Source organism: Nanorana parkeri, unplaced genomic scaffold, assembly GCF_000935625.1.
Source record: "Nanorana parkeri isolate BGI_ZX_2015 unplaced genomic scaffold, ASM93562v1 scaffold673, whole genome shotgun sequence".
Taxonomy (NCBI): domain Eukaryota; kingdom Metazoa; phylum Chordata; class Amphibia; order Anura; family Dicroglossidae; genus Nanorana; species Nanorana parkeri.
In genome coordinates, this window is record NW_017306941.1 from 233,214 (window position 1) to 244,232 (window position 11,019).

Consider the following 11,019-nt stretch of genomic DNA (forward strand, 5'->3'; position numbering starts at 1 on the left):
CCTTAATGGAACTTTCAGCATCGATATCAGTGAGTACCGAAAAAAAAAAAACCGGTACACGATACCGAAAAACTGGTATCGGTGCATCCCTAATTGTCATGCAAGGTCAACACCAGCACAAATGTTATATTTAGTTTTGGATAGAGCAGTAAAGAGATGGGCCCTCTGTTTTTATTGATGTGTGCATCTCTTTTGGGAAGATTGTGTCATGCTTCCTGTCAGGACAGGAAACTGTGAGAAGTTTGTAAAATGGTAACACAGACAATATATATACTGTGTGTGTGTGTGTGCGTGTATATGTATAAAGTGACACTAAACTCAGGAGTTGAATCTTAAAAATGCATTCAAGTACCTTTAACTATCAACAAAAATGCATCTTATTTGTGTATCACTCGGCTGCAGATCCTCAAATCATCTCTGAGTTGGTGCTGACACTGTCCTTCCTTCTGGAGGGTGGATACTTTTGTTCCTCATGGTCCCTGTGTGTGTTGTAAAGTAGTCACCGCTCCAACCTTGCTCCCATGATGGACTACAATCTCACATTTAGTTTATCAATTTGTATTGCGATATAGTCTATTCAACTAGCATAAGCAATAACATAAATTGTTAATAGTTAAGGTTCTTCAATGCATTTTTAGGATTTAACTCCTGAGTGTCACTTGTTGCTGCCTTTAATGATCTTACATTTTTCACAACTTTAAAGTAAACAAAAGTATAATTCATCCTTCTATTCATTCTATGGCTTATACTATTTTTTTTTTAATGTTAGTAAGTATAAGATTGCAAACATTTGTAGTCATTGGAAAGGCACCATGAAATAAGCCTGGAGGGGCTCATTAATGAGATCCAGCCCTGAAAGGGAGGAGCATTGTTATAGCTCTTAGTTCTTGGAGAACCTGCAGAAAGTCACTCAAGCTGGTTCAATGTGCTTTTTGAAAAGCCTGAAATTCTGCTTGAGTTTTTTTACTTCATTTCATCTGAAGTACGTCTGAGATACTGAACACTGTTCTCACAAATTCTTCACTTCCATTGTTGGAGATTTTCCATTTATCTAACTTCAAAGTAGCATACATCCACAGTGTGTCCCCTTTGGAGAGAACCAACAACAGACCCATATTACTTTAACCACTTTTTAAAAAAAGAGTTCTTTGCCTATTGTTAAAGCATTCTCAGTGTGGTGAAGGGCAGTGCTGTAACTGCTAAATCATAACTCCGGGTTTAGGTTTGTGTTCAGAAATAAAAGCAAAATGATAGAATATAATGGAAGCTAAATAAGAACACCAGCATTCTACTGCATTCATCATCTAAACACACTCTATTCTCAAGTAACTATACTCCCTCCCCTTTCATTCTATTTTATTAATCTGTAAGAACACTAATCTATAGTATAACAAAAGACAGACCTGGAGATAATGAGCTGAGGGGCTGCATGACTGGGGGGGGGGGAGGAAAGGGGAAAATAAAGGGGGGAAAAAAGAGTGAGAATTAGTAGATCTTACCTGATTGGAGGTAGGGGGTCAGGTGTCGGTGAGGAGCTGGATGGAAAGGAACTACAAGGGCTGATGGTAGTCCTTTCTGATCAACAAAGGAAACAGGTTGTCCTGCCCATCTTCCCCTAATTTTTGCGGTTGATGGTGGTTGGAATAGTTGTTTTTGTCATGGGCTGCTTGGCGGGTTAGGGGTTTTTTGGAGGTCTGTAAAATGTGATTCAGTCACAAAATGGGGGGAATCAGGTGGTATGGTGCTTCCCACATTGGCGACGGTTTTTGTCAGGGGGGGCTCAGCTCCTTTAGGAAGTTAAGAAGCAGTTACTATCCTAGAGCTGGTGGGGGTATTGTTGGGGACATGGGAGCGGTTATCGTAGAGGCCTTATGTTGGCTGATGGGCACCCAAAGACCCCTTCTCAGATCCAACAGTCATTCAGATTATTTATTTGTATGCTATTTTGATTATTATGTTTGGTAATTGTTAATTTTTATATGATTAAATAAATGGCTGCTGTGGCCATGTAAATCCATGTCGCGCAGTCCATGTGTTAATTGGGGTCTTAACAGAGGGGACATAATGACGAATACATCAGTCAAGCAAAACATTCAACTAAAAATAGACTGTGCTAATACACAAAGAAAAAACATTGTGTGATGTCGTGAAATTTAGCTGAAATTAAATGTTACGAAGAAATAGTGACATTTAATCACACTGTATCAGTTTAATACATTTTTATATCTCTTGCTAGTGTGCATAGAAAGAAAAACTGTATTAAAACTTAAGAAAATATAGAACTTATGATAACATATTCATTTAAAGTGTACCTATCATGAAATATATGCGTGCTTGTTAGGTGCCTGCATGCTAGGTAGTGTACATGGGAAGCTAGCCATACACCATAACATATTTCTCGTTCAGTCCTGCGGGCAGAATGAGAAAAATCATTGAGTTCCCCCATCTGTGCTAAAGCATATGGATGGAGGAATCTCCCTTGGCAGCCACTGTATTTAGAAAAACGTCCTCCACAGTTGTCAGAATACCCAGAAAGTGATGGCAGCTGAGTGGCTGCCGTGACTGTTTGGCTGACAATTTTCCACACAACTCCTTTAACAACTCGAATACAAAATGTATCATTGTCAAGCTGACAGGTCCACCCCCACCCATGGATTGAATTCCGGCTGACTCAGCAAGAAAGGTTGCATTTTAATCTGTGGATGGCCAACTTAATGCTTATAGTTTTGTTTTTCACGGAGATCACAGTACTCCCGCTGACAATGCCTTCACTCCCTGTCTTCTCAGAAGGCCAGTACCATTTTTGTTTAGGCATTATCCTGTTTCAGTAAAAACTTCCTGGACTAAGTTGCCAATCCAGAGGTACCACAGTCATGTGAATCATGTTGAAGCCCACACAATGGTCTCTATATTTTTGGTTGATATTGTGTCAAAAAGATTAGACTCTCTCCTTGTTGTAATGTTGCAATCTGATCGCTGGGGGAGAGGAGACTGAGTAAATGCTCCATTCTTCTTGCAGCAGACTGATGGCATCATCTCAGCCTAGACACAGTAATATGATTGGACCATAAAGTATTATTAAACCCTGGGTTTCCCATTAGCAGCACATTGCTATTTAATATCACTAGTTCCTTTATTTTGCCCCAAAGACTCACTTTTTTTGTTTCAGTCCCAGTGTCCTCACAGCTCTACCCAGAACTCCCAACCAGGGAGTGAGCACTGCTCAAATCAGGCAACAGTCTATTATTTTGCGGCATTGGGACTACATGCCCCATTATTCCCTGTGCTACAGGTCCCTTTGCGCATGCACACCTTTTACAATTTACCATCTGCTGGTTGCATCGTGGTGCTGTGTGTGTCAGCGTGAGGGTGGCTCCAATGATCCTTTGCAAGGTAATGGAGTCACCTTCTAGGGGGAACCCAATGCGATAAGTGGTTGTGGACATATTTTCCTGCAAAAAGCTCTAATGGTAAAAACAGAAGAGCACCAACAAGTACTTGTGTAAGAAATGTATTCAAAGACATTTATACTGATGAGTCCACTTTAAAATGTATTTTGTTTGTTAAAAGCCCCATAACAGCAGGCTAGCAATGAAAGCTACTGAGCACACATTTGTACATGAACAAGTGATGATCATTCCCTTTTCTGTGTAGAAAAAGGCACAAACATTTCAGCATATACTGTATGTGTTGCATTCATTATTGTTAGGGCAGACCACAATGGGTGTGTAGATTCCAGTGAGGACGGTCAGACATATTGTCTCATGTCATTCTCAATGAGTGATCTGCCATTCTATGAGCTCAGTTATAGATGGCCTTGGTCTAGCTTGTCTTTTCCAGCTAAAAATAATTGGTATTAATCTGTTTGTGCAACATGAAAACTCATCAATGTCCTTTGAATTAGAGCCAGGGACATTTATCCTATCCCTCATTGGTGCCATTCCAGTTTGTTGTGGCTCCATCAGCATTTGTTTAAAATACTTCTCCAAGGTCCTCCACATCAGTCAGGATCAGAAGATAATAACAGCCATGCCTGTTTAGTGGTTGTTGTCAATATATTGCCAAGAATATAAAAAAAGATAAAAGGCACCCAGAATATATTTATGGTATAAGCGCAACCTGCACTGTGTCAAGGGGGGAAATTGTCAGTTACAATGATTGGCTGGAATCATGTTTAACATAACTGGAGACTTTGGAGTCAAAAATAAACTTGTACAGTATAAATAAATCTCCCAGCTGCCATAGAATCTGATTCATAATGATAAATAAAAATGGCCTTTAATAACAGTTTACAATGGGGTTTTTTGTATTTATTAAAAAGCTGTCATGCTACATTAGAATCTACAGCTGAAGTTTATCCAATTCCTTTCTTGAACTTCTTGATAATTAAAGACCACCAACATCCACCAGCATGTATTATTTTAGTTATTGGTGGTATCGGGTAGATTGAGTCAGCCCCTGGTTTCTGATTTGCCTAGCACTCTCCAACAGAGAGATTCCCCCTGCTATGATTCCGGTCCACCTGGGATTTTTCATCCACCTGCGCGTTCCAGAATGATCTGTTCTATTCTTCATGACGTGAATACAAAAATCTAGCGGGGAGAATGGAAATCCTCTAAAATGGCCACAACAGTTATGCAGATGCGGGAACTAAAAGCGACAGTAAACTAAAAGCGACATTAAATCTTAAAAATACATTCAAATACCTTAACCATTAACAAAAATGTGTCTTATTTGTTTATCACTCAGCTGTAGATCCTCAAATCATCTCTGAATTGGTGCTGACACTGTCCTTCCTTCTAGAGGGTGGCTACTTTTGTTCCCCATGGTCCCTGTGTGTGTTGTAAAGTAGTCACCGCTCCAAGCTCACTTCTGTGACGGACTACAATCTCAATACAAATGAGTAAAGTAAACATGAGAGTTAGCTTGGAGAGGTGGCTACTTTTTAACACACACAAGGACCAGGGAAACAAATGTAGCCACCCTCCAGAAGGAAGGACAGTGTCAGCACGAATCAAGAGATGATTTGAGGATGTACAGCTGATTGATGCACACATAGGTACAGTATTATTAATAGTTAAGGTACTTGAATGCATTAAAATCTCTAAATTCCAGCATTTTTTTTTATTTTGTCCCCTTCACTTCCTCTTTACGGGACTTACACATTTCTGTAAGCTCATAGGCTACAGCTGGTAGGTCAGTAACATTTGATATAGTCACAACTGTGGCCAGGTAAGCATGTTACAAATATGAGTATTTGAACTGAATGCACTTCACTGAACTGTTTTTATTCTTAGTTATATTATTACTTTATGCCCATTTGCTTTTTTCATTGTTACATATCACTATGTATACTGTAAAAGTAACAGTTTCTGATAAGTAATGATTGTGTGATATTCTTCTTTCAGGATGACTCTGATGTGGAATGGAAATTTGCTAGAGCTAAACTTTGGTTTTCCTACTTTGAGGAGGGGAGGACCCTGCCAGTACCTTTCAACTTAGTTCCAAGTCCCAAATCATTCTTCTTTATTGCACTGAAAATAAAATCACTTCTTTATAAAATATTTTCCTGCCAATCCAAAGCTTTACAAGAGGATTCTGAAATGAACAAGGTACATATATTTACAGTATATGTGTGTTCCAGGGACGTGTGGTCAGGAGAGGCAGGTGAGGGGGAGCCTTACCTAGCATTATGCATGAAGAAGCTGTCAGCTTCAAGTCTGAAGCTGACAGCTTTTTCTCCATTCATATCGGCTTGTTGCAGGTTATACAGCAAGGAAAGCCTCCCTGCTGTGTAACCTGCCATGGACGGAGCGCTGCCTGTTAATTACAGGCGGCACTGCATCAAGCTTTTGACATGTAGTTAGGTTACACAGCAGCGGGCTTCTCCACTGCTTGTGTAACCTAACTTGGTGAGGCAAGAGCTGTCACAGCCTGTACTCTGTTTTAGAGGCGTGAGCTCTTTGGATGGCTTGGACCAATGGCAAAGCGATCTCGATGCCTCACCAGTGACGAGTAAGTGAGGGACAGGGAGGCTCCTCCCTTCCTCCTCCCCACACAGCTTTGTTACCGAGCTGGGGGTGGGGCTTCAGTTGGATGGAGCCTCTGTGTGATGGGGCGGAGCTTCCGCGGGCTGGAGGATGCCTCACCCAGCACAGAAGGCATGGCACGTCACTGGTGTGTTCACTGAGATCTGTGTATGTTTCTTTCTGGTATCTTCCATTTCAGGTCCTTGGCAAAGTCAAAAGCCATGTACACATTGTCTGCAATAAAAGGGTCTGATACTATCCTGAGGCAAGACAGGGTTCTTGTTTTAGATAGCGCCATTTAGGGGCAGCAGAAAAAATGGTACTCACCTTACTTCCCTCAGCATTTCCAGCTGCATGGGACACCAGCAAAACAGTCCAGGGTTGCAAGTCTTAATATTTAGTGAAAGGGACCTTGTGCTTGGAAGGCTGTCTGTAGCTTCCTTTACACTAACCATATGGCCCCTGGCTACGTATGCTGTGTTCAGTCCAAAAAAGCATTCCTGTTTGACAAAGCCATAACCAAAAATAGCTACATATTGTTGGGGGCTCAGCTCCCGGCAACCAATGACATCAGTGAGCTGGGCGGGAAGCCGGAAAGAACATCACTGGTTGCTAAGAGCTCTTGGCAACTTGGGATGCTCTGGCAAACATGCCCCCCAATGAGCAATTGCCTTAGGCTGCCTCATTGTAGGGACATCCCTGCTCTAGCCTTTCCATTCAGGGCATGCATGCTCTCTTGCTGCCCCCCTAATACATGGATCCACACCGGTCTCCAAGCTTTCCTGGGTGGATGACATCCCTGCTCCCCACATGACAGTGTTCATGCCTGGTGATTGACTGCTCAGGCCCTATTGCTGTCACATGAGGAGGAAGCTTGCCCACTCCATCAGAACAATTGAGCAGGGGCTCAGATGGAGTGTGGAGGTTGCAAGGAAGCAGGGATAGATGTGCATACCTTGCTGGGAGTGGGGTATCAGGAGACACTGTTACTTTTCCCTGAATGTGTCCCTATAACATTGGTGGTCAGAGGTGAGTAGCATATAATATACCCCTTTTCACACATCCCCAAAGCCAATCTGTGTTTAACCCCAAAGCCAGTCTGTGGTAAACAACTGCTGTAATGCCCCCTCTGCACAAGTACCCACTTTTTATTTGCTGTTCAGTTGACAAGAGAGAAGAAAATACGTGATACTCCGATTTGTGGAGGAGCATTCGACTTATTCCATGTCACAGTGCTGATGCTTGATCATTGGACAAATGCTGTTAAAAGGGGACAAGGATAGCTGGAGGGATTTGGATGAATGTAAAAGGAAAATAGATATTCCTTTCAATGGGTTTCCAGTTGAAACTGAGGGAGTTATTCACAAAGCTTCCGAAGGCAGCCGAGTGAATAACCCAGCTGAAGTGAAGTGAGCCGAACGCGGTTCGGCTTTTCACTTCCGCTCAGTGCGGCTGATTTCAGCTGTACATCGGCTGCCTTGGGTCAGCCAAACATGCTCTGTATGTTCGGCTGAGCCGAAGTGCAGAAGGAGTTCGACTCAGCTGATCCAACATCAGGATCGGCTCAGACGAAACTCCGGCAGCTCACTCGCTGCCGTTCGCCCCCATTCTCATAGGGGCCGAATGGAAGTGAGTGAATAGCCAAATGCCGCCAAGCAGCATTCGGCTCGGCTATTCTGCTCGGTACCTCCGTGGTACCGAGCAGGATATAAAATCAGTAAAAAAAAGTTACAAAAAAAGTATAAAAACTATTTTAAAATGTGAACAAATAGTTAAATTCAAAAATAAATAAAGATTTTTTTTAAATAACATAAAAAAAGAAAAACAATTGGGCGGAGCTATCAGTGACAGTTTCCTATTGGCCGGCACATGCCAGAGTCTTCTAGCAGATCCCGGCCAATGAATAACTGTTATTGTTGTTTAAAGAAGAACTATGGGGTTAAGGCTTTTCCCCATAGTTCTCCTTAGGGTAACGGGAGGACACAAACTAGCATCCTCCCGTCACCCTAGGCTCAGTATACCGCAAGCTGTAGCTCGCGGTATACTGAGACGCTGCAGTATACCGCAAGCTGCTCCTTGCGGTATACTGAGACGCCGCAGCTGAACCGGATCCCAACAATTGTGCCGGGATCCGCCCAGCTGCGTGACTGATAGCTGACTCTGCCTATCTAGAGGCAGAGCCAGCTGTACCCGATGACAGATCAAGTCCCCAGGTCATTTGGGGACGCTGATCTGTCATTACAACTGTGTGGAGCCAGCCGTGATCTCGCGGCTGGCTCTGCCCTGCTGTCATTTGTGGGGCTTATGGCCGGCCTTTGGCAGCCCGTTCGACCCCCCTTTGTCTGTCACTTCGGCTCAGTCGAGCCAAAGCATAACCCTTCGGCTTGGCAGAGCCGCTCGGCCACCTTCGGCTGCTGTACAGGTTATTGTGAATAGCCCTCGACTGCACCAAAGGGCTACGGCAGCTGAAGAGAGCCGAATGTTCCAGCCGTAGCTTCGGCTGATCATTCGGCTCAATGATCAGCCGAAAACTTTCAGTTGCAAAAACCTTTTTAGCCAAAATAATATTTTAATTGTGCCATTTAATTTCCTTCCATTGTAGTTAAAGTATATCTTGTGCTTGTGAATGATCTCATTATAATCACAGTCCATTCTCTTCTTTGTAGAGCACCCCTCCTCCCTTCCTTTAAATTGAGCACAACGAGTATATTTATCTGACATTTACTTTGCACTCTTAGCCAGTGCTGGCCAAAGGAAGTGACATCTTTGGTTCACATGTGTGACGTTTGATCATTCAGCAACTATCCAGCTGCATTGGTTGCTCTTTTGTGTTAGTTCTGCTAAAGTATAATTAAAATCAGAGACTCTTGTGTTAGTTTAGATCTGTCCTTTTAGATAGTTTTACAGTTTGATTCCACGTGGTTCATAGAGGTCATATGTTTTCAAAAGCCAAAGAAAAATAGACTTGATTTTCTTTGTGTTTGTGGTCACCAAGGATGCACATCGAAACGTTTTCTTATTCTTTGGCATTGAACTAATGTTCTACTTCAAGAAAACTATTATATTGAAATTAGGCAGCGTCTATTAACATTTTATAACCTTCTTTTTTATGTATGGTTTTTAATTTTATATTTATGTATATGATAATATTTCTTCATGATAAGTTTCTTGCACAGAACTTAGAGCACAGCAGATGTATCTGACTGTGGAGCCTTTGGATGGTTCTTTTCAACGTTTACAAAGAAAGCAGCTTTTGTAAATAAAGTGGTACTAAACTCAGGAGTTAAATCTTAAAAATACATTCAAATACTTTAACTAGTAACAAAAATGTATCTTATTTGTGTATCACTCGGCTGTAGATCCTCAAATCATCTCTGAATTGGTGCTGACACTGTCCTTCTTGCTGGAGGGGGGCTACGTTTGTTCCCCATGGTTCCTTTAATGCATTTTAATGTATTTTTAAGATTTAACTCCTGAGTTTAGTGTCACTTTAAGCTTATTCAGACGCTTTTAAACAGTAATAAAGTAAATATGTCAAGCCAAAGACGTTTTGTATTGTTTTGAATAGAGTGGGGAAGGATTAGAACTCCTGCTGGGTTTTTACTGCTATCTGGCTAGACATATTAGGTATCACCATGCATGATGGAGTGGGAGGAATACTTCTAGGCTCATTGATGAGCTACAGGGGTTTTAAAGGCATCACTTTAAATATAACATTTTGAGTATTGTAGTATGTTGCTGTTTTGCGGGCACATGCAATTTTGAGGCCTGACTTGTTTCGTATCTTTTGACTTGGCACAGTCACATCTTTTATATTTTCCAAAGAAATTGGGGATTATATTGTGTTTGTGTTCACTAAAATGTATTTTCATATATTTTTTCCTGGAACTATATAGATTTGATAGAGTTGTGCAACATAAAAATGTGTAACAACCATCCTGTTATTCTTCAGGTACTCTGATTTCAAAATAATATAGAAGGGTGTGGGTTTTATAAGTAATGTCCAGGTCATACATGCACATTTTAGTATGTGTGTTAAAGATAAAAAGTTAAAGTTAATATGAAATGTATTTAAACTATTTCAAATGCTGATGAAATCACTTACAATAGAGGCTGCTTCTTGATGTTTACAATGTTTAGCTTTCTGCAGAATCAGCTGGTCCTCTGAGCACTGGTACTGATATCCTGTTTTAGGGGGGCTCCTTTACCTTGCCGGGTTCTATGCAGCCACCCTTGTGTGTGCTAGTAAGCTGTGTGTCTCTGCACAAACACACAGCAGAGCAATCCAATCCTCTGCTCCTTGCTTTTTGCTCCTCTTCCCCCCTTTCTCCCTTTTCCAAGCAAGTAGATGGACGTCTGCTGGAGACTGTGGTGTCCTTGTGATCTTGTACTGGACAGGAAGTTCAGGATAGTAGAGCTGAGAGAGTGGAGATGTTTGGAAACATGATGACTGCAAATGCTTGAGCAAAAATATAAAGAAATATTTTGCTGGGCACCGTATATTTGTTTGATATGGATTTATTATTATTTAAAAAAAATGAGTTTTATACTACTTTAAATATGACTTGCGTACAACATACCTGAATAAAAAGTAAAACTTTCACAATTCTCATGTACATGCCACCTGGGTCATACCAGTGTAAACAGTTGCTTTGGAATGATTTTGGGCTTTCCTAATTATATACAGTATGCAGTGGCGTCCCGAGGGTGGGTGTTACCCGGGGGCGGGGACCGGGTGACACCCCGCCATGATGTCATCACACACGCGCGTGATTACATCATCGCGCATGCACAGTGGTCTTTTTGACGCCTGCCGGCGGCCATCTTGCTGCAGAGAGAGGAGGGGACGTTCCCCCGGCAGGATGAGGTATGCTGCCGGGTCCCCTCCTCTCTCCTGACACTGTCGGGCTCTCGGTCCGTGACCAAGTGCCCGACCTTTCATAAGGGGTGACACCCAAATGACTGCCACGCATTTTTGTTTCACCCCCCC

At 42.0% G+C, this 11,019-nt stretch overlaps 1 protein-coding gene across 1 annotated transcript in view; it reads left to right on the plus strand.

The window, feature by feature from the left end:
• The window catches only part of TRPC6 (transient receptor potential cation channel subfamily C member 6), a 156,602-nt gene that overhangs the window by 135,046 nt on the left and 10,537 nt on the right, over positions 1–11,019 (plus strand). Inside the window, exon 9 of the mRNA XM_018563548.1 lies at positions 5,409–5,612. Within this exon, the coding sequence (XP_018419050.1) occupies positions 5,409–5,612 (204 nt within the window). The remainder of the gene's footprint in view (positions 1–5,408; positions 5,613–11,019) is intronic.